The sequence below is a fragment of the Columba livia genome, chromosome 11, assembly GCF_036013475.1.
Source record: "Columba livia isolate bColLiv1 breed racing homer chromosome 11, bColLiv1.pat.W.v2, whole genome shotgun sequence".
Lineage (NCBI taxonomy): Eukaryota > Metazoa > Chordata > Aves > Columbiformes > Columbidae > Columba > Columba livia.
In genome coordinates this window covers 13,675,192-13,697,630 of record NC_088612.1, presented here as the reverse complement: position 1 = coordinate 13,697,630, position 22,439 = coordinate 13,675,192, and the positions used below count along the sequence as shown (strand labels likewise).

The window sequence follows — 22,439 nt, the reverse complement described above, 5'->3', positions numbered from 1 at the left end:
CAGAGAAGAGAAAACAAAATATTGAATAGATGCTCATTATGTCAGCACCATTCAATTGGTACTGTGAATAGTGGGAGAAGTGTGATTGTGTGGTAGGATTGTTTCCTACAGTGCGTATATAAACAGAGCAAATCAGTTACATAAGCCGCTTCATTTATTCAGTTTCCTAATTTATGAGCATTTGGGTTTGGAAATTTTCAACTTGCTTGTGTATACACACACGTAAGAGGCTGAGATATACTGAATAGTGTGTTAGTGGGAAAGTTTAGAGGTTAGCTTCATTTATCTAGTTATGTTGGTAATGCAGCAAAAAATGAAATAAATATGCATGAAAGTATTAGAGTTTTATATAGGCAGGGTGTCAGGAAAAAAAGACTTATAACAAGGGTCAGCGATATGTTTATTAGAACTTTTTGATTCAACTAAAACATGGGCTAGTGTCTAAGCATGTATTTAGCAATAGCTTTAACTTGATAATTATAAAGAGCTTTTTTGTGGTGCATGTTGTTAGGTAGGTGCCAGGGAGGACTGTGGACTCCAGTGCTGCAGAGGAGTTAGCACCTGTGGGTTTCACCTCCTTTGTCTGGTCTGTCTCTTTTCTCAAGCACATAGCCTAGACTGCCACCTACTTGTTAGGCTACAGGTCTTACCTTAGGCTGTAGGGCTTTCTGGAAATACAGCCCAGTAGGCATGACCAGAGAAAAGCCCTGATACTCTTTTTTTCTTCTTTTTCTGACATATTTGTGTAAAGAATCTCAAAGGCAGTAAAGCATTTAATACGTGCTTTCAGTGCAAGGCATGCACCTAGATCCAGTTGGGGATCTGGCCCTTTGTGTTCTAAGACCTTTCTCTGAGGATGTTTTACATGGGCATGTTCAGAAGCTGGAATTATGAGGAAATGTAAAGCACGATTTGTACTTATTTTAAGTGTTCCTTTCCTCACTATTTAGTTGCTGCCATGTTTGCCATTGTCTTGCATTTATCTAAATAATGGTTGCCTGGCCTTTCACAAACTTGTGAAGAGGAAAGATGGTGACCACCTGAAACAATAATATCTGTGGCAGAATAGCCTGAGAACTTTAAATAACCAAAGGGGACCGTTTCCAAGGCAGCCAAGTGACCTTTGGATCCCAGAAGCAGGCTATTCATAGAGGTGAAGCCTTTGTCCTGCTTTGACCAGTGGTCAGTGAACTCTGGCAGGCCCCTCGGCTCACCATCTTGGCCCTAGACTAGCAGCTGGTGATTGATTCATTTAGCTGTCCAGATTCACATTCTTCTGTCAAGGACTTGTCAAGGAAGAAAAAGGTTCTATGGAGGGCTATTCATTTTACTAAAAGGAAAGGGATGCATTATATGATTGAGTGGATTACTTTTGGGTCAGAAGAGTTCCTGCATTGCTCTGTTTTAATTTGGCCTTCAATCGAAGAGAGATTTAGTTTATCAGCACAGTGTGGTGCTCATGAAGGGGGACAGATCGTTTCAATTCCATCAGTGCAATAGGTCTGTTTTGTTTTGTGGGTTTTCTGTTGTTCTGCCCCTCCTCTCTATGATTTGTCCTTCCCACCATTTTTTTGCCAACAAATCTATAGATTTTTGTGATTAGTTGATACAACAGAGGGTAGAGAGTATTCATTTATATTACTCTCACTCTTAGTTTTGATATGTATGATATATGAATTGTAGTGCTCCTACTACTTATTATATATGATGTTAAGCAACCCAGAAGAGCCTAGAGTAAGTAAAAGATTAGTGTGTTACTTCTGTTTTAGATATGGAAAAACCTGAGAAGATAATAGATTCTACAGAATCAAACTAACAAATTACTTTCTTACACACAACACAAACAGCTGTAAAGCTGAGGGTAGAGCCAAGTATTTTCTCTCCAGTCCCCATTTTCACCTGATTAACAAAAATTTATTGTACAAACCCAGCATTTTCCAAATGGACAAGAGTGCTCTCTGTCCATTTGTCCATTGAGAATCCCTTTTTTTAAAAACAAGAGAGAAGTGTTTCCATTCTGTTCTGGTTTAACCCAGCTGGCAACTAAACACCACACAGCAGCTCACTCACACACCTACAGTGGGATAAGGGAGAGAGTTGGAAGGGTAAAAGTGGGAAAACTGGTGGGTTGAGGTAAAGACAGTTTAACAGGTAAAGCAAAAGCTACACACACAAGCAAAGCAAAACAATGAATTCATTTACTGCTTCCTATCAGCAGGCAGGTGTTCAGCCTTCTCCAGGACAGCTGGGCTCCATCACATGTGACAGTTACTTGGGAAGTCAAACGCCATCGGTCCCAATGTCCTCCCCTTCCTCCGTCTTCGCCCAAAATACATACAGAGCATGATGTTATATAGTATGGAGTATCACCTTGGCCATTTTGGGTCAGCTGTCCTGGCTGTGGCCCCTCTCATCTTGTGCACTTCCCATGGCATGAGAAGCTGAAAAGTCCTTGACTACTTAGCAGCAATTAAAACATCAGTGTATTATCAACATTAATTTCATTCTAAATCCAAAACACAGCAGTGTACTAGTTACTAGGGAGAAAATTAACTCTATCCCAGCCAAAACTAGGACACATGCGTTATGAAACTTGAATCATGTTTTCAATTTGATAATTAATGCATCCAAAAATCAACTTTGAGTTGCACTGAGGAGCTGTGTTTGCTTGTCATGGTGTTGCCAGACTGTTCTGTCCATCTTGCCTTCAACTGTGCTGTGTTCCCTTAGCATAAGGATTTTTTTGCTGATCTTCATGAAGTACTGAGAAGAGTACACTGTTGCTTAGCTCCTTCCACTGGAAATAAGAGGTGTTAAAGACCAGAACCTGCCAGTTAACCTTCTGCCTCTGTTTGAATGAACACAATGAGCTGCAGCAGATGAAATATGACCTTCCAGTTTCTTTACCTCACTCTCATAAGCCATGTATTGTTTTGATTTGGCTTATTGAATGCATTATGAGGGATTTCTGATTGGCTTCAGGCCAAGGTCTTACGCTTCTGCTGATGGAAGTACAAGTGCGTAATTTAGAATAAAATACAGTGAGGGCTGGTCTGTTGTATTCTTTTCCTCTTTTTGGGGCAAAAGGGAGAATTTTATATTTTTTTATATAAATGGGTGGCTTAACTGTCTTTAATAACACAAGAGAGAAATGAAGTCTGAGATAAGCTAACCTTGCTTAACTCTTTTCTGTTATACCTATCTACAAACATGTCAGAAATCTGGGATAAGTACAACACCTGTTGAGTAGGCCTCTTTCTTTCATGGAGACCTGGTGGTATTCCTTTCACGTCTGCAGTTGCATTTCCCAAGGATCAGTCCCCTTTCTCAGAGCTTGGTTGGTTCAGGATGGAGTATGATGTCTAAGTTGGAGGTACCAGCTTCCCTGTGCTCCAGGTAACACTTCCTTCAGCACCTTCCTGGCAGCTTTGATTAATAGGCTTGAGTTGGAGAGAAATAACGAGCTTTTGAAAATCTTGGAAAAGGAAGATGGGTTGTCATTGTTTATTAGAGAATATAAGTAATCTAATGACCAGGAGTATTACCAACTTAGTAGAACATGGTTATTTGTTTGCACTGTGACTGGGCAAACTGCAAATCCAACTATTGCCTCCCACCCAAGCAGTCAATAGCTGTAGCAAGGTGACTTACTCTAAAGACAATTTTTTCTGGTTCCTTTTGTTTGCCTTTGATATGAGGGATTTTATGCTGTGTTCAGCATAAATTTGCAGGATATTTTCCAGACACATAAGGAAGTGAGAGAAATGTAGTTGGGGAAAAATATAGGGATTTCTATAAGTTGAAGGTAATATGATTTTCATCTGGAAGCCACACTTTTGATTTGTTCTATGTGAAAGTTGCAAGAGTTGTAAACTCTTTTCTCTCCCCTACCATCAGAAATTTTCAGGTAAACATCTAATTAGAGAATTTAAGTAACTTCAATACATAAGCAGTACTGACAGTGCCTTTGTGTGTGTGTGTGTGTCTGTGTGTGTGGTTTGTTTCTGGTTTTCTCCCTGCTGCTCTCAGACTTTAAGACATTCGGAATTTTGCTGTTAGTTATTGTCCTGTGTAGAAAGACAGTTATTGGGGAAAGATCTCTGGGCTGTGTAATGTAGTTGGGGGCATTTGGTGACAGGGAAATGAGCTGCAGGCGTTTGGCCCTTGAGAGTGGAGGCATCTCTTCTTTCCTTTCCCCATGGGAACACTGAAATGTTGACATTTGGAGAGGGGGCTGAAGGGCTTGAATTCCCAGCACCTCTCCTCAGCATCTTGCAGTGAAATTGTGTCTTTCATCCTAGGCTGCTGATTCTGAAACAAAAAAGTGAAAAATGCACAGTGCTTCTATCTCTCACGGATAGCATTTCTGAAGGCTTACAGCATCACCATATCAACTTACGCTCATTCATACGTGGATGGTGTCAGTTTGCCATTGTATGAAATGAAACATCTTCCTCCACCTCCCCCCCAGATGTGAGGGAAGGCGCAGTGGTGGGCGGCGTGGCAGAGGAATGTGTGGGGCCCCGCTCCTGTCCTGGGATGCGTTCTGTGGTGCTTTCTCTGATTGATGAGCTGGGCAGGGTGAGGTGAAGAGTGGGTATTGCATTTTATTGGGGTCTTGTTTTATTTTAGCCAGGAATAGCATTTATTTGTTTTTAAAGGTACATGACTGATAAATAGAGGTCTTACCCTTCAGCTGGCATCTCCAGTGAAATTAATTGATCAGAATGAATTAGTGCTTACAGTGCTGGAGACTCTTGTTGCACAGTGCTGAAATTCTCTTTTTTTGTGTTGCACCAAGCAATTATTACGTTTTTGTGTTCCTTTTGGAGTGTTCTTTGTGGAACCTTAGAGTCATAGCAATCAATCTTTAATTTTTTTTTTTTTTTTTTTTTTTTAAATGTGAAATCAGAATAGTTGTGAAGGGATGTGTCTTTTGTTGCACAATCATGTTTGTGTTCTGATCCTTCTCTTCATGTCATAAAGTGCAAAACTGTGTCGGATGTTCCCCATGCAGCAGTTGGGGTATTAAGCAGGACTAATTCTTCACAGAATGGCAACAGCTCCAAAGAAAGGCCTCTGTAGGATTAGGCATATACTAGAAGGCAATCACTTGGCAAACTGCTGAAGGAAAGCAGTCCTTTTTTCAAGCGAGAAAGTGGTGTGTTCTTTCTCCTGAATGCATACAACCACACAAGTAGAATAGCTTTGAAGCTGGTTAATGTGGCTTACTGTGTGCCTTTTCTGTACTATTACCTACATTCTTGTCTGCAGAAGAGCAGAGGGGAATTCCTTGATAAATGCATTAGCATTTATTGTGCACTTCTGTGGCCACACACTGTTACCCGGATGATAGATAGACTGAGAAGGGAAAACACCAGCTGGGATGCCTTCAAAAGTGAAAAGACCAAATCTCTCACTCTTGTTTTCACGATTCAGTAAGATACGTCAGTTACACCATCAATAAACTGTTGAATATATAGAACCACATATTTCTAAGCCTCAATCTTTTATTTCCTTTAAAACAGTGCTAGTAGAGAGCTCCTGAGGTGATATGTGTGACTGTTTTCATTGGGAAGGGTGGTAGTGGTGTATTTTTTGCCACTTATTGAAAGGTTGAGGTGTAGTAAGACAATACGTGTGGTTATGTGAATAGCTTACACATAACTGCAAGAGGCAGAAAGTGCCATTGTTGCACTATTATTATCTGATTTGACCATGGTGAAGTAGAAAGACCTGGGTGTATTGTACTGTATTTTATTCCTTCACCGATTGGGAATTTGGATGCTTGCCTCTGCATTGCAGTTCTCCTGAATCATCATCGCAGTGTGGCTCAAAGAGCACCTGATGGACCAGAGAGCAAACAGAGATGGTCATAAGATGGTCATGGGTTGGTAGTATGTCAGTTAGGATCCTCCTGTTATTTTTCTCTAGTGCATTGGTGCTGCCAAGGATCCCATTTATTGTCACAATTATGTTAATATGTAACGAATAACAAGCTGCCTCTCTGTTCCAGTGGTCTGAAGAAGTGAGGAGGAAACAGGACAGTCTCATAGTCACTCTGCCAAATTGTACTTTTCTGTTCCTGCATTTAAGAGAACTTTTTGAAGGGTGATTATCCACTTCTAAGGAGCCAGTTTTCTTAAACTATTTTCATATTTTTTCTTAACATACAGCAGGCATGCTAATTATGAAGTCTTTCTGTTGTTAAGGTTAACACTTTACAAAATTCATGGTGAGCACATGCCGCTGCAAAAGGAAAGAGCATTTTTCATAAAGTACAATATATCCTGAGATGAAATGATTGCTTTTATGCTTGAAAAAATTGATCAGTGTCATAGAGACTCCTGGTGTATTGTGTATTATAATAATTTGGAATTCACGGTTTTACCGGTTTTACCTTCCATGAAGGAAAGCTTAGACAGTCAGGCACATGTTTAAATCTTGAGAGTCTGGTGTGCCATATGATGTGTCCTGTGCCCAGAAAACAAATATTTACAGGGCTGAAAGCTTCTGAGACAATAGTTAAATGAAAGTGGTAGGACTTGCTTCTGTCTTCGGTGATGTCCATATGTGTAGGAAGGAGTTGCGTTTCCAAAACTGTCTCACCAAAGTGAGGCTGTTCCAGAATCACATGCCTCATTTGTTCTTTTTTCTGCATTTTTTTCTCTGAAGCAGCCAAAGATGACACTCTGAGACCCTGTCTCCAGACCTTGCACTTCTGAAGAACTGTTGCAAGAGGGGAAGAAAGTTTTGTTTTGTTTTTAGTGAAAACAAAAACAACTTTGGGAAAGTCAGGATGTACAAGGAAAAGGCTATTCTCAGTTCTTTGGGAGTTGTGTGTGGGGAGTGTGTGGGGGTGTGTGTGTGAGACAGTGTCCTTATCTTGTCAAATTTCTTCTCCTTTCCTGTCAACTGTCTTCAACATGCAGCCTTTTGAATCTTTCTCATGACTCTCTGCACTGGGATATATCAGAAACCTGCTCACAGCAGTTTCCATTCTGTATGTAGAGAAGACGGTATACCTTCCTGCTTTCTGAGGATGCTGTAAGAAAGGAAGAATAAAATGGTACTGTAGGTAAGAAAGAATAAATGAGTACATTTCCCTAAAAACCTAGTCCAGAGTAGTCTACTTGAATTCCAGGCTTTCAGGAAGAGAAAATACTACATATGAAACTTTAGACTGGTCCTAACTTTGAGAAGCCAGTGGTGAAAACTGTCTCTCTATGTGTGTGTGGCCAGAATCACTTTTGCAGAATCTAGTCCCAACCCAAATGGTGGAGAGCTTAGTGAACTTCAGTGGATGTATTCAGACTTGGTTATTCCTGTACAGAGATTCTTAAAGTGATCATTTGTCAGCCACTGAATTAGGAGCTTTAAAGAAAGGAGCAGGGGCACCTGAAAGTGTTAGAGGAAACAAATGAGATTGCAGCTGACATCTCCAAGGGAACTTTTGTTCAAGGGTGCTCAGGCTGTTGACCTCTTTGCTTCTCCATTTCATTGCCTTTAGATTATAGCATTCTTTGATACCAGAAAAGTAGTGGCTAGTTTGTGACTGGGCAAATGGTACCTTTGTTTTTTTGGTGGGGGAGGCAATCATAAACATTGCTGTGCAAAGATTTTAATGCACAAATAATCAGTTTTGCATTGTATTTTAAAAGTGTGGGGTTTATATATTAAGCTAATTATTTATTTCCTTTTCTCCCTTCTTACCAGAGATTGCAGAGCAATTCTTAGTGATCTGCATCTTAGTATGGAGAACATTGTCTAAAAATTACACTTCTTAGATATCTGTCAGCATGTTGGCAAGAATGTAAGAGAGGAAAGAAAAAATTAAAACACACCATTGTTTCTTACTTTTTCCAGTCCTTTTTCTATTGCACTTCTCTCTCTTTGTTTAGTTTTAGTGGCAGAACTAAGTATGTAGTAGGCTAGAAGTGAACATTTTTGCAGCAAGGTGACCATAAGTTTTAGCAGAACAGACTCTTTCCCAGATGGAATTGACTGGCAGTTTGTTGGAGGCGAAACCACAGTAAGCTCTGCAATGGACCTCACCCTTTAGCTTAACAATCAGGGCCCTGGACAAGTTTTGTCCAGAGCAGAGGTAATGAATTGAGAATAGCAGAAAGGACAGATGGCCCAAATCCTCACTCATTGCCTCATCTGGGGTCTCCTTGGTATTTATCAGTGAAAGCTTTCTGTGATTACCCTGATGTGCAGAGCAGTTCGTGGTCCCTTCAAGACTCAAAATGTGATTTTTGAGAGGGTCTTGCACACTAATGCCTCAGAAAGATTTGCTCCTTGCCTACAACCTGTAAATACTATTCTGTGAGCTGAAATGTGAGGAGCACATGATGTAAAGGATCAGTTCTGTCTATAGGGAATGTGAGATTTCGTGACCAAACCTGGCTCGTTCTCTGTGCTTCCATGTCTTCCATGCTGTAGAAATGGTGTTTCTAATCTTGTCAGTTTTTTGCAATATTTGAACCTTTAAAAAAATCTCATTTGTTTTTTATTGTTTAGGTTTGTGTCTTCATGTATAGACATATTTTGCAGTCATTAAAAAAAAAAAATCTTCATAAAGTTTAGTAGAACAAACCAGAACAACTACCTTCCCTTCCAAACTTTCTTCTTCCATCCTTCTGATCCCAGCAAAACAATGTATGCCAGAATTCTGGAGTAATGCACGCATCATCTAGAGAACTGAGGAGGCACAATAACGGGTCTCTAAGGTAAGGCCCTGACTCAAAGCCTGTTGAAATCAAGAATAAGACTTACTGGTCAACAGGTATCAGCAGGTTGGAAGAAATGAAGAAATGTGTGTCAGCAGTCTTAGACGTCTGGCTCTCAAACTCTCTGGATTTGTGAATGTAAAGGGCATGGGTGCCAATAAGCTATGCTAACAGCTCCCAAAAGTCTTATCCCAATTTGAGAAAATCTATTCTTTGATTTAGGAAAAAAAATGGTAGGAAGGGAAGAGGAACCCAAATTGTAGTGCTATGATAGTGGCTCGTAAAAATGAAGCTGTGTAATTTCCCACTCCATGGGGTTTTCCAAAGCATCAGAATAATAATGATCATTATAGGATATGGTTGTATTCTTTACAAACTGTAATTCCAATCCACCTGCTTTAAAATATTAAAATGCCTGCTAGGGGGTTCTAAATGGCAAATGGTTAAGAAATATCTTTGGGATAGACAGATTAATAAGTGTCCCATATCAATTATTGATAGTGGCAAATCAATGCAGCAGTTTCAGTCTCATTTAACCTTCCTGTTATTTAATTGTAATGCTCTAATTGCTGGAGACAGGGCTCCTTTTCAATACAATTATGAACTGTCATCTTCAAAACTGCTGCTATGGTGTTCATACTATCACAGTCAAGAATTTCTTAATATTGGTAGAGTCACAGAGGAACATTTCTTTATCTTTTTGTTTTCATTTTATGAAGAGACAATGGGTGTATTAGGTTTATCCTGGAAATATGTTTAACTCAAGAAATATCTGTGAAAATACACAATGTAATTTGTTTCACAAATAGCATGGTGATAGGCTAAATGGTATCCTGCTTGCTGATATTTCCAGTATACACAGCAGGCTGTGTGTTTTTTGTTCCGTATGTTCCTGAACAATGTAGAGAGAGTTATTTAAAAAAGGGAGGATTATTTGCACTTCTGTCACTACTTTTCGGTGTAGACTAACAGAATCATGACTTGTTACCATACTCAGAATTACATTTTTGTCTCAAACTAGTATTTTTTATGGAAAAAGTTTTGATGGATTTAAACTTACACTTTTTGCTTAGTGACTAATAGCAACATTTTTCTCCCTCAGATTTAATTTCAGTAAGCCAAGGTATAAACATTTTAAGGAAGTTTCCCTGCAGCTTGAGGTAGTTATAGATGTGTTTTTCAAAACTGTTCTTGAGGACAACCTCCAGATTTTGCTGAGATATTGACAATATAGATTTAGGGCTAAACGCACAGTTAAATTTTTCTGTAGAATTTTCATCCTGCTAGCACAGTAGTTCTGTAGATGCATGGGCTTTTTGTCTTGTGAAGAGATTCTCTGCTATCTATTGATCTGCATGTTCAGATGTTTCTGGAGAAATATGTTAACAAAGAATCTGAAAAGTTCTGAAATATATCTGGATGTAGAAACACTAACTTAGGTGCCAACCAAGCCTTACTTTGTAGTAATGTTAGCAGTGAAAACTATACCTGGCTATAAGGGCTTCTAAACTGACAGGGTACTATGGTTTGGAGAGTCCTTTTATTTATGTAACACTACTGTTTGCTTCATTCCATCTGTCGCATTCTTTTTATTTCTTCCTTAAAATACTTATTTTCTGTCATGTAATATCTGAATTAGGTCATTTTTTTTTTTGGTAATTTTTTGTGTTTTCAAGGAAAATGATCTTATTTTTCATATTGGGAAGTTAAATGTCATACTCACTAGTGGCAAACTAGCTTGTTTCTGTCATGTAATCTTGGGTCTGCATCCTGTCTTTCTGAGTTCTTAGTAACCATCTTGATAGAACAAAGGAGAAGCAGAAATTAAAGATAAAATATGAAGCTGGAAAACAAAACAGAGGTAAAATGAATACCCTTTGACAGGAACGACCACATTTCCAGACAATTCAAGTGAATACTGATTTTTAAAGTCATGTCTAACAGTTTAGTGTTAGTACCTCATTAAAATCCAGGGATTAGTTGCAGCAATCTCCTTGTTATACATCAAAAGCTTTTAGTTTAATTTGGGATTAGAGGATACAAGATGCCATTCTAGCAAAGCTATTTCCAAGATATCAGTGAGGTAAAGTGGGGTGGTGTAAAGACTCTGGTTTCCCTAACTGTCTCAGTTATACTATATATTTATCTATATATCTGTATGGATTTAAAAATTGTGATGAACCGATTCAATAATCCTTTATAATCTGTGTTATCTCTGGAAATGAAATTGTCTGGAAAAGCTTGTTTGAAATGTTGAGAAAGGCAATTGGAGTTATAGGTCCACACTGCCTTTCTGGGACCATAGGTGTGGTTGGGCTCAGCTTGGTTCAAGGACATTGAAATCTGGGGATACTGGTGTTGAAGAGTCAACACCAACAGGATTTCCCTCTGTATTAGATAAGGGTAATGGGCAACATTCTGCTCTTCTCTCCCGCAAGTCTGCAGCATGTGCAGTGTGTGGTAGTAGTTGCAACAGGATTGGTCATTATTCTCCTCTTTTGTGTACTATCAATGTTTCCAAGGCATGCGAGTGAGAGAACAGCCATCTTGAGAGCCCTAATTTAGGAATTAATGAATTTGAGGAGGGGCACAGTTTATGGACACTGCAGTCCTCTCCATGTTTTCAGGTTTTGAGGAGGAGAGGATGATTGGTTAGTGGTTTTATTGCTATCAGTTGCTTTTTGTTAGGCTGTCTGAGGTGATTAATATGTCGATGTGTGATAGCATTTACTGCCAGGGATAAATACAGAGAAATAAAATACAATTTTGAAATTCTAGTGTAAATAAGGATCTGGTATAGTATTATCCAGGATTTTCATGATGATTTTTTAACATCTTGGCAGTGATATCAGCAGGCTGTATGGTTTATTTAATGATTTTATTTATATATTTATATTGTGATCCTCCTGACTTTATGAAAAAAAAAATACTTATTTTGTTCCATCTGAGTTTAAGTATCAAGCTTTTGACACTGTATATGTCTTTGGTTATGAATTAAAAATAAGTATATTAAACTAACATTTTAAGCAACAGTAGTACAAAACTATGCAATTTCAGAATATTTATTTTAAAATACAAAGATATGGAAAAAGCATATTTTAGTTAAGCTTATTTTTCCAACCACTCTGGCAGAAATTAAAAATAAGAGCTGGCTTTAGGGAAAAAGCCACACGTCCAGTTTATCAGAACAGTTAATTTACTGGTAATTTACAAGACTGCCATTATAAGTATGTTGTTTGAATTATGATATTTTCTTCTTTATTCTTTTATAACAGAATGAAAAGAGAAAATTTGGTATTACATTTATCATGCTGTTCTGAAATCCATTTATTTGGAAAAAGCCACAGCTTTTTTTTAACATGCAGGTTGATTTTTCTCAAGTGAAAACCACTTTGCCTGATAATTGGGGGAGGGGGGAAAGAAAATAATATTAGTTTCATTGGAAGGGTTAGGGCTGTTATGTAATTATCAATAGCATTAACACCTAAGTTCTCCAGATTGCTTGATGCACTTTTGTTATTTCCACCTGAGTGGTTCATCGGTCTGAGTGGCCATTATCTCTTGAGAAACACTGAAGTGGTTGTTTTCATGTGCTCTAGAGTTTCTCAATATTTGCTGCATTCTGGTTTGATGAAACCCCCTTCTGTGCTACTCTTTCGGTTCGGGGAGTAATTTCAGTTCAGGGGTTTTATTTTCCATTCTTTCAGTTTCTTTATTACACAGTTATAGACCAGTCTTGGGCTAGTGTCAGCTGTTATGAAACCCGCAAGCTTTAACAATAATAAACGTGTAGGTTGTTGGAATTTCTTTTGCCTTTTAAGAAGACTCATTCAGAAAACTAGTTAATGACATGAAGTAAGTGAGTAGAAAGTGCAGCATGTAAGGGAACAAGTCACCTGGACTTGGGCTTGAATGAGCTTCAGGACTTTATTTCAGGAGTGAATGAAGCGGGTGGGTGTTGTGTTATGTTTCTTTTTTGTTTAGATTTTTTCCCTCTGTGTGTGTGGTGTTTTTTTTATTTATTTTATTTTTATCTTTTATTAAAGTGAGTGAAGGACTGCTTTTGTATTTAAAAAACAAACAACAAAACCCCACAACTATGTGAGGGATGAGCTGCTTAAATTTTACTTTTCTATACCTTAATAGTTAAATCTATGCAAACCTGTTTAGGTACACTTTTTTTTTTTTTCCATGCAAAAGAGTATTCAGTCTGTGTATGGTGCAGGAGACACCAGCAGGGTTTCTCTTATATTTAAGCAGTGTGTGACGGCAAGAAATCAGTTGGGTTTTGAGCCTGTGGATATTTGCCTCAGGGGTAAATGAGGAAACTCATACCAGGACTCATAATTTGATTTCTCTCTGCTTAGATAAGTTTATTGGACAGACCTGTGTGTTTTATGCCATCAAAGATATTAGTACTCAAAAGTATCTATACAAAAACATGTTCCCATCACATAAATTGCAGGCATTTATGATAGTAAATACAGTTTCTAGCTATTGTTTTCTTCTTCTGTAAGCAGCATTTGGTATCTTGCAAGTTAAAAAAGGTGGGAGCATCAGGTTCTCGGAGTAACATTGTTTTCTTTTGGCTATAAATCTGGGAACAAAATGATTAAATAGACCAGAGAAGAGGGGGAAAACTCAAATAAAAAGGCACTTACATTTATTGCATTTTGCAGGGTTGTTTTCAGGAACAACCTATGTCTCTTGAGACTTTGTTTCTTATCCATTTTATAGAGCTCTGGCCTCTTAACAGCACTGCTTTAATGACTTTTTCTTGGGGTTCTGAGTTGGTATCAGCGCTTGCCTTGAAAACAAGCCTGTTACAAAGAGGTCAGGTTTCACGAGACAGCAATAGACTTGTAAAACCAGATTTTACTGGAACAAATAAAGTCAGAATTAAGAAGAAACCAGAGATTTGCGTACAGAAACAAGATACAGAAGGAACAAGTGTTGAACTAAGCTGATAAACAATGTATAATTTTAGATGAGAGTGAAGTGGAGATTTTTTGTTTCTAAAACCATGTATAATTACCTTTTTGTCCTGTTAAAATGGTCCTTTCTTATGCCATTGGCTGTGTGGTGCAGCTGTGCTGCATGATGGCTCTGAAACTCGTGTTAGATTGATTTGTGGTGTTCTTGTTATCTACGCCTTTATTATATTCCTAGAAGTTTTATTTTGAAAGCTAAGCAGACTTGCCTAGTTTGCTACATCAGCCTTTCAGTGAGTAAATGAAGAATGCAAAGCACTATGTTTTCGTTAGAAACTCTGCTAGGGACAGCACGAAGGAAATATCCTAAGTGCAGGTGAACACATGTGGTTTCTGGGTAGCGAGGAGTTAGAACAGAGAAGGAGGGAAGGGAAGGGAAGGAGTAAGACAAGCCTGGATGCTTCCCCCTGCTTCCCTTCTGTAGTAGAAAACTGCAAGGGAGTTGGACTGTGTCAAATTTAGTAGAAAGCAAATCCAGAAAGTTTCGAGTTGTGGGAACAACCTGGTACATGTGCAGGTTATTTGACTTGCATTGAGTCCTTCGGTTTTGTGAAGCTGAACTTCTGTAGGCAGGAAAAGAACTAATAAGTCTCACTTTTCTTCTGATGGTTTCTTAGCAATCAAAAGAAAATCTGTTGAAGGAGAGAGCTGTTTTTGTGTGTCTCCCCCAACAAGCTTTAAATTTGTAAGACTTCTGTTATAACATCTTCGTGCAAGTTGTGTGGGTTTTCTGTTTGTTCTTGAGCCTGGTACTGCTCAAAAGTGAAAGAACAAAAAGTGGAGCATAGGGAAGGAACAAAAAGTGGAACATAGGGAACTGGATTAAATTCTGCTGGCAAGAAAGGCTAGTTCTGTCTGTGGCGAAGGTGTGTGGGGCTGTGGGGGACCCACTGCCAAAAGCATGGGACTGGTCGTAAAAATGGAGACCAGGAGCATCTCTGCTTTGACCCTGTGAGTCTGGATCATGTTTGAGGTGCCAGACCTAGTTGCTACCCGCCATGGTATTTGCATGATGTGGCCACAGCTGCTTTCAGATGATTTTGCTGTACAAGGTGGTTTGGTTGTCTCATTAATCACAATCTTTGGGAGGTCTGTTCACAAAGCTGCAACACTTTAACTCTGCTGGTATGATTAGGAATGTGCATTCCTGCAGTGCTATTGCAACTACAGGAATGCAGTGCAAAAAAGTCATTTCTTCTGACCTGGGAGGTGAGGTAGGTATGGTAGTAATAGGAATCTTTGAGTTATGTAGTTAGGCCCATGTTAGAAGAGAATTTGTCCATGAAGGGGAAAGCAACCAGGTCATGTCACATTTCCTTTGCACTCCGACATTAATCTATCGATGCTATGCAGTAGCATTAAAATGATGGGAGGTGGGAAGCATTCTTTGGAATGCTTGGTGTGCATCAGTACTGTATGTGTCCTTTGTGCAGAAGGGTATTATTGAAAATGTTAGAGTAAATAGGATGAAAAAACATTTCAATTAATGAACGAGCAAAACAGAGGAATTCTTTCAACAAAAAACTTGTGTGTTAAGCAATGGGTAACTTACTAATTTTGGTTTATCTATTAAAATCATGTTTCTGTATAATTTTTACAAGAACAGAAATTTGTTTGCAATCTGACTTTCTTAAAAAAAACAAATCAGTGCTGTTGAGTTTGTGCAGAGATTGTTCTCTGTCTAGTTACAGTGGGTGGACCTGTGTGCGGAGTGATTTGTGTTGTGAGTTATCCAAAAGTAGTTGCCTCTGAAGAGCTGTTTTTTTCTGTTAATCATGTTAAAAGCAGCAGTAAATAGAGCAATTAATTAGAGGGTTTTGTATGCCTTTTCCTTTGAATTTTATTCTCTGAGCAAAGAAACCCAACTACTGATCACCTTCTTAGGTGTCTGTTAGCTACAAGGTATTTATTGATCTGCCACTTTAATTGGCTCAATTTTTGTGAACTCCTTAAACTGTAAATGCTTGAAATTATATTGATGCTCTGTGCATTAGACATCTGCTCAGTGACCACTTGGGTTGTTGAGATGAAAGTGTTCTCATATGATTAAACTTATGTTGAGATCTTTTTTATTTCTTTTTTTTTTTATCAAGCATGAACTTGTACTACCCTCCAAATGCTTTTACTGAAGTGAGTACTATTAGAGGACTAAAATATGACTGTCAGGAACTGTCATGTATTTCTGGGCAATTTTGCAAGTTAATCTATGATCTGGTGTTTGGTTTAGCCAGAATTTTTTCCTCACTTCAGTCCTCTAAATGTGATGTTCTCTTATTTCTAGCTATTTCTGCATTTGAAGTCCAGCCACTTTCAGCTGAGGTCCAAGAAGGTGGAGTAGCTCGATTTGCCTGTAAAATAACAGCAAACCCTCCTGCCACTGTGACATGGGAAGTGAATCGAACATCTTTACCTTTAGTCATGGACAGGTATGTACAGTTACACGTTTAGAATGTCACTTATTTCTGTGACGATTTTGAGCTTCCTCCAATAAGAAAATCTGAATATTTGCAACGACATCAAAAAAGGTTCCGTGTGTATAGTATATCAACAATTAAAATAACTAGTAATAATGATTATGTTAATGATATTTAAATATGTGTTCTGAGTGCAGACCAGAATCACCCACTATTGTCTAGACCGTAGTCACTGGCTTATGAATTGTCATTGGAGAAGTTTGCGTGTGAGTCATCCTCAGGAATGGGAATTGCTGTGGGATACAGAATAGATGGTCTTCAGTTGTGGGGGTGGTTTCAACTAGGGGAATTGCTTTTGCAGAAGAATTAATGCTGAGTCTGTTTTTCTTTAGAGGGCCAATAAAGAATTACATGTACAGAAAACTGAGTTAAAACACTTTATGCTAGGGAAATTATGCGAAGGGGGACTTCTCTTAAATTGATTAACTTGAAGCACACAGACTGTTCCCTGCTAGATTCTTTCCTGGTCCAGATTGTATTTGTTAGCCTGTTCCCATCCTTCCTGACATGTAAATTTTTGTTGAACTTGTCTAAGATGCCCAGCATGCAAAGGAAGGCAAAAAGAGAAACATAAAAGTTGAAAGCATAGGTGGGTTTTGGGGAACCACGTAGCAGTTATGTCAGTATATCATCAGAAGTTGGTGCCAAAAAATCAGCCAACCTGAGTAGTACGAATGTAGTAGCTGGCTAAAGAATGTTGGGATGGTTGTTTCTGAGGGCGAGAAAGATCTTCTTATTGAAAGTAAATTCCTCTGCTCTAGTCATGGTGCTGGGTGGAATCTCATCTATAGTTTGGAAATGTGGGGAGGTGAGTCATGTATGAAGAATGTTTTTGAGTCTCCGGCCTGCTGTTTCGAAGTCAGTGTAGCAACGACTGTTTGTAAATCAAAGTTAATTCCATGATGGTGTTTGCTGGCTGAACGTTTATCTACATTTCATTTTTGTTTGTTTGTTTCTGTGACAGGATAACTGCTTTACCTACAGGAGTTCTTCAAATCTATGGTGTTGAACAGAAGGATGCTGGGAATTATCGATGTGTTGCCACAACAATAGCCAATAGACGTAAAAGCACTGAGGCAGTACTGAGTGTTATTCCAGGTACTCACCGTGTGAGATTTTTTTCAATGGCGTTATATTATAGCAAAAACACATGTTGAAGAGCTGTAACTGTCCTCTGAACCACTCACCCAAATAATCATTTTACTTGCTTTTATCTTGTGGCTAAAATATTGTTTAGTGAAAGTTTCCGCAATTACTGAAATAAGGCTTTGGTGTAAATCTTATTTTAAGCATACTTTAAAAAATACTATGTTTCATTTAATATTTAATTGAATTTTTATTTACTTGTTCTAACTTATTTCTTTTTCTCCCCGTCAAAGCCTCAGACTTGAAGCCTTTTCACAAGCCATCTATAATAGCTGGTCCTCAAAACATTACAGCATCTCTTCATCAAACTGTCATCCTGGAGTGTGTAGCCACAGGGAATCCAAAGCCAATCATCTCATGGAGCCGGCTAGGTAGGTCTTAAAATTACAGCATATGACCTTCAGCCTGTGGAGAGGAAGTGAAACTGGAAAGAAAGGATTTCAGCAATTATGTTACTGTTTTGGGGCTTCATGTAGTCGATAACAGTTAGAAAGTTAGGGTAAGATAAGTAAAACACTTCCATACAGCTGTTGAGAAGCCCTGAGGTTTCCTGAGGCTTTGGGCTTCCTGTGGCTGCTCTCAGTCCCACTCTATCCCCAGCACAGCGTGCACAGAGTCCTGGAAAGGGTGGTGACCTCCAGGGATCTGTGGCTCGGAGCAGAATCAATGGTGAATTACGGTGGGTTGGAGTGGTTGCATCCTATGAAACAATCCTGTAAATGTTTCTCCCCCTCTGCTTCTAAGAAGAGCAGTATGTGAGCGTGGTTTGGACCTTGTGTTAATGTGTCATTTGGATTATAGATAGGTACAGTCAAACCCTGAGTCTGCCTAGAAGGGGAGAACAGAGGGGATGCAATAAGAATAACTATTCAACAACACATCACACTTTTCCATGAAAAATACCTCTGTTTTTATTCTGACATGTACCTAAATGTGAAAGTCAGGACTGAATCAGAAGCATGAAAAGTTTTCCTACATTTCTAAAAGCTGGAGAAATTAACATGTGTTTCCTCACTGATTCAGTGGCTCTTACAGACAAATAATTAAGGAAAAACTTATCTAACTGTCATAGAGCATTTGCCTTAAAAACAGAAGAAAATATATGGTAATCAAATCTAACCATTTTATCCCCAGCATAATTCAGGAGGAGATAGATGATCCCTGTTTGTAAAGATGATGTGGATGGTGGTAGTGATGAAATGAATCATAGTGCAAGGCAACTGTGGGGGCTAATGGTGTTAGTTTTTTAGCCCCGGTAGTGAATTTCAGATATAAACCACTTAGCAAATGGTGAGACTAAACCATGTGAATGGAGAAACCTCTGAAAGCTCATCGGTGATTGCCCTTTGCGTTTTTTGACTTTTAAACTCTAATTATGCCATTATTGCCTAGGCAACCCTATTTAGTTGTTTGGATACGTTGAACAGCCTCGTAACCACACTTCTCCTGCTCTCTTGAATAGACCATAAGTCCATTGATGTCTTCAATACCCGTGTCCTTGGCAATGGGAACCTCATGATCTCTGACGTAAAGGTGCAGCATGCAGGCGTGTACGTCTGTCGAGCCACTATTCCAGGCACACGAAACTTCACAGTAGCAATGGCAACTCTCTCTGTGCTGGGTGAGCCTGCTTTGACTTCCACACTGTTTTAATAACTTGTGTCTGTCTTGAGCTGTGCTATGTACCGGGCTGAATTTTTATCTCAAACATAGCACACCAAGGGCTGTAGGAATATAGCAGAGATTAAACAGATCACAGAACTGTGGCTGCCTTCCGTCTGTTGACTTAGATGAGAAGTGTCAGATACTCAGCGTTTCAGTTATAAACTAACAGTTCATTTGCACTTGGAGATACCCAGGTGCAATGTTTGCTCTGGGAAGACAGGCTTTCAACACAGAAAAGAATCCCATAACGAAGCAGAAATATGTAATACACACATATGCCTCACAAGCAGTATGTCAGAAGCTGGAGTTTGATTTGTTTGTATTCATAAATGCAGTAATAAAAATTTGTAGAAATGTTGCTGTCTGTGCAGATAGTATGAATCTTTAAACAAACGTTCTTTGTTTACATGAAACATGCTTTCTGCATAGGTATGTATGTGTATTTGAGTGGCCAGAGGAGAAAGGTTTTTGTGTGGAAAATTATTTATTATTCTGACTGTCCTTGCATTTGTTGGAGCTTGATTTTTTTTTTTTCCCCCCGTGTTACTTATCTGTAGCTCCACCTTCCTTTGTGGAATGGCCAGAAAGTTTAACAAGGCCGAGAGCGGGTACTGCTCGTTTTGCTTGTCAGGCAGAAGGAAATCCTGCCCCCAAAATTTCATGGTTAAAAAATGGAAGAAGAATACACTCCAATGGTAGAATAAAAATGTACAACAGGTAAGATTATAATTGCTGTATGAGAGCTGTGCTAGACATGTGCAACCAAAGGATGAAATTCCACAAACTAAATATAGCCAACAAGATATAACTCAAGTAAACATGAAATTGGACATTAAATGTACTTACAGACATTTCCTTGGTAGAAGGAATGCAGATGAGTCAATACCTAAAATCCTCAGCAAAGCTTTTGTGATTGCTGCCGTATCTGGAGGGGAAACTGAAGTGATTTCACCACAGAGTTGCTCTAGTTTTACAGTAGTATAGCAGAGACCAGAATCTTGCTAGTTGTATGACACCCCATTTGACTGCTTTTTGTGAGCAGCTCATATCAAAGAGTTTGTTAAGAAATGACAATCCTAAGGTTGTGCTTTTTGCAGGAGGGGAATAGATACACAGGTTTGTTTCCACTGTGCTTAGCTTTGCAGGCATAAACATAAACATGGCAGGTTTTGAGGAGCATGTAAGTTGCTAAATTTCACACCTACACATCCATTTCTAATAGAAGAGTTTATGGCACATAATTATATGAAACTCGTGAAGCAAACATAACTATTATTGCATTATGCAGAGCTAAGTTTATCCATGATGTGAACTTTTTTCTACCTTTTTCTTCCTTTTGGGTTCAGTAAATTGGTGATTAACCAGATCATTCCTGAAGACGATGCCATTTATCAGTGCATGGCTGAGAACAGCCAGGGATCTATTCTCTCCAGAGCCAGGCTTACTGTAGTTATGTCAGAAGACAGACCCAGTGCACCTTACAATGTCCATGCTGAAACGATGTCAAGCTCAGCAATCCTGCTAGCATGGGAGAGGCCGCTGTATAATTCAGACAAAGTGATTGCATACTCCGTGCATTACATGAAAGCAGAAGGTAAGCAGATTGCTTAAAATACTATTTAACTACTCAGATGTGGTAAGAACTTGGATGTCCCTGCAAAGAGTGTCAAATTTGAATGGTTCATAACCAGGGCTGCATCAGAGCATACATGCAAATAAACGCATATTGTAATCAACAGGCCTGCTTCAGGAAGATGCTTTTGCCACATCATCTCATTTGTGGGACTGAGTGTTCATCCAACTCACCCGTGTCTGATCAATGCAGTAAGCCCATTTTGAAGTTAGGAATAGGCCTTAAAACTTGGGGCCTCCGTACAACTATCTGGGTTTCCCTCTGTCCTCAGCAGGAACTTCTGCCTACTCTTTTCTGTGTGCATGCTTGGCAAGGAAGGACAGAGCATACAGCAGAATGCTGGAGGCTTACAGAGTTGAACTTTTCACCAGACAGCTCTTTTCTCTAGATCCTCAAATTCTAGTGACTTTACTGGCCTTCATATATTTTGGAGGAGAATAACCGATACCTTATTGGCTTAACTGTCTTATCTTAGAACAAATATTGGCTGAATGGTAAAATCCACTCTCCTTTCACCTCTCGGTGTCCTATAATGAGAAGAGTGTACTCAAACTCTAAAACATGCTGAGATAGCCATGAATCTTTTATCCTAGTCTCTGAAATGATAAATAAATTGCTACATAAAAGGGAATGGATAGTTAGAATAAAAATTAGTAAGTAGACATTAAAAACCCCTTAGTAATATGTAATTGCTTCAAGGTAATCTTTAAGGTGACAGAAAACAGACATTTCTCATAAGCAGAAGAAGTGATTGCTAGATGACTTGAAAATTTCTTAGGTGCATGGCTTAAGCTATGCTATGCAGCTCTGTTCCGTAGGAGTGATTTCTTTTTCCATTTCTATTCAGTAAGTGGTTTATTCAAGGAGAGGAGTGCAGATGCTCAGCTTTGTGTGGAATATCAGTCTGCCATCTGCTAAGCAGAGGACAGGAAGGACGACTTAATTACTCTAATACTGATGCAGAAATAGCTGCCTTTGCAAGTGGGATATTTCAGGACACAAGAGAATTTTGTCTGAAGGAAGGAAGGAAAGTGTTTTAAAAGATAATGAGGACAAGAGGTGTGGGAAATTACCCCCTACACTTTCAGTCACTGAGGTATTGTGCTCACAACCCCCTCTTAAAGCTAATATGAATAAAGTCACACTAGATAAGTTATCTGGGTAATTGAATGTCCGGTGCCAGTGTAGAGAGCAGAGACTGAGTAACTTCAAAGAAAACTGGAAAACTGTCCTTAGGGAAGTGTGTATTTGTGCAGGAAATATTCCTGCACAGTGGTGAAAAGAGGTGTCCTCTGAAATGTGTTTTCTGCAAAATCATTTTGCAATCCCTGCTTCATTTGCTTGCTTATCCAAAGGTTATGTCTTATGAAATGAGATTGTAGCTTGTCTTGGTTTAAGAAACAAAATAAGCTCCAAACAGAAGCAAAAACCAAAAAAACCTCTCTGATATATTTGAACCCGCTTTCTCAAATACCTATTTTTTTTTCATCATTCTAGACTGTCTCATTTACTTTATTTAATATAATGCTGTTGTGTATCTGTTCACATTAGTAAAGACATGCATGCAGGCAATGTGGGGAAGGCTGTGTTAAGAGGAGTAATAACAGAGGTGAGAATCAAATATAGGTGATGTGCATGAATTTTTTCTTTGGTAATGTGATTGGGTAGTACCAGAAGATCTGCATCGGGACATAAAAACACTTTGTTCTCATTTTGTAGAAGAAACCTAGAGCTTCAAAGGCTAGCGGACTGCATTTCTGTAAATATAATTGTTTTCTAAGTGATAGTCTGTAAACCT

General features: G+C 38.8%; 1 protein-coding gene across 1 annotated transcript in view; it reads left to right on the top strand.

The window, feature by feature from the left end:
- The window catches only part of PRTG (protogenin), an 86,203-nt gene that overhangs the window by 16,143 nt on the left and 47,621 nt on the right, over positions 1-22,439 (top strand). Inside the window, exons 3-8 of the mRNA XM_065076904.1 lie at positions 16,005-16,149; positions 17,162-17,295; positions 17,577-17,714; positions 18,806-18,964; positions 19,566-19,725; positions 20,355-20,602. Coding sequence (XP_064932976.1) covers positions 16,005-16,149; positions 17,162-17,295; positions 17,577-17,714; positions 18,806-18,964; positions 19,566-19,725; positions 20,355-20,602 — 984 coding nt within the window. The remainder of the gene's footprint in view (positions 1-16,004; positions 16,150-17,161; positions 17,296-17,576; positions 17,715-18,805; positions 18,965-19,565; positions 19,726-20,354; positions 20,603-22,439) is intronic.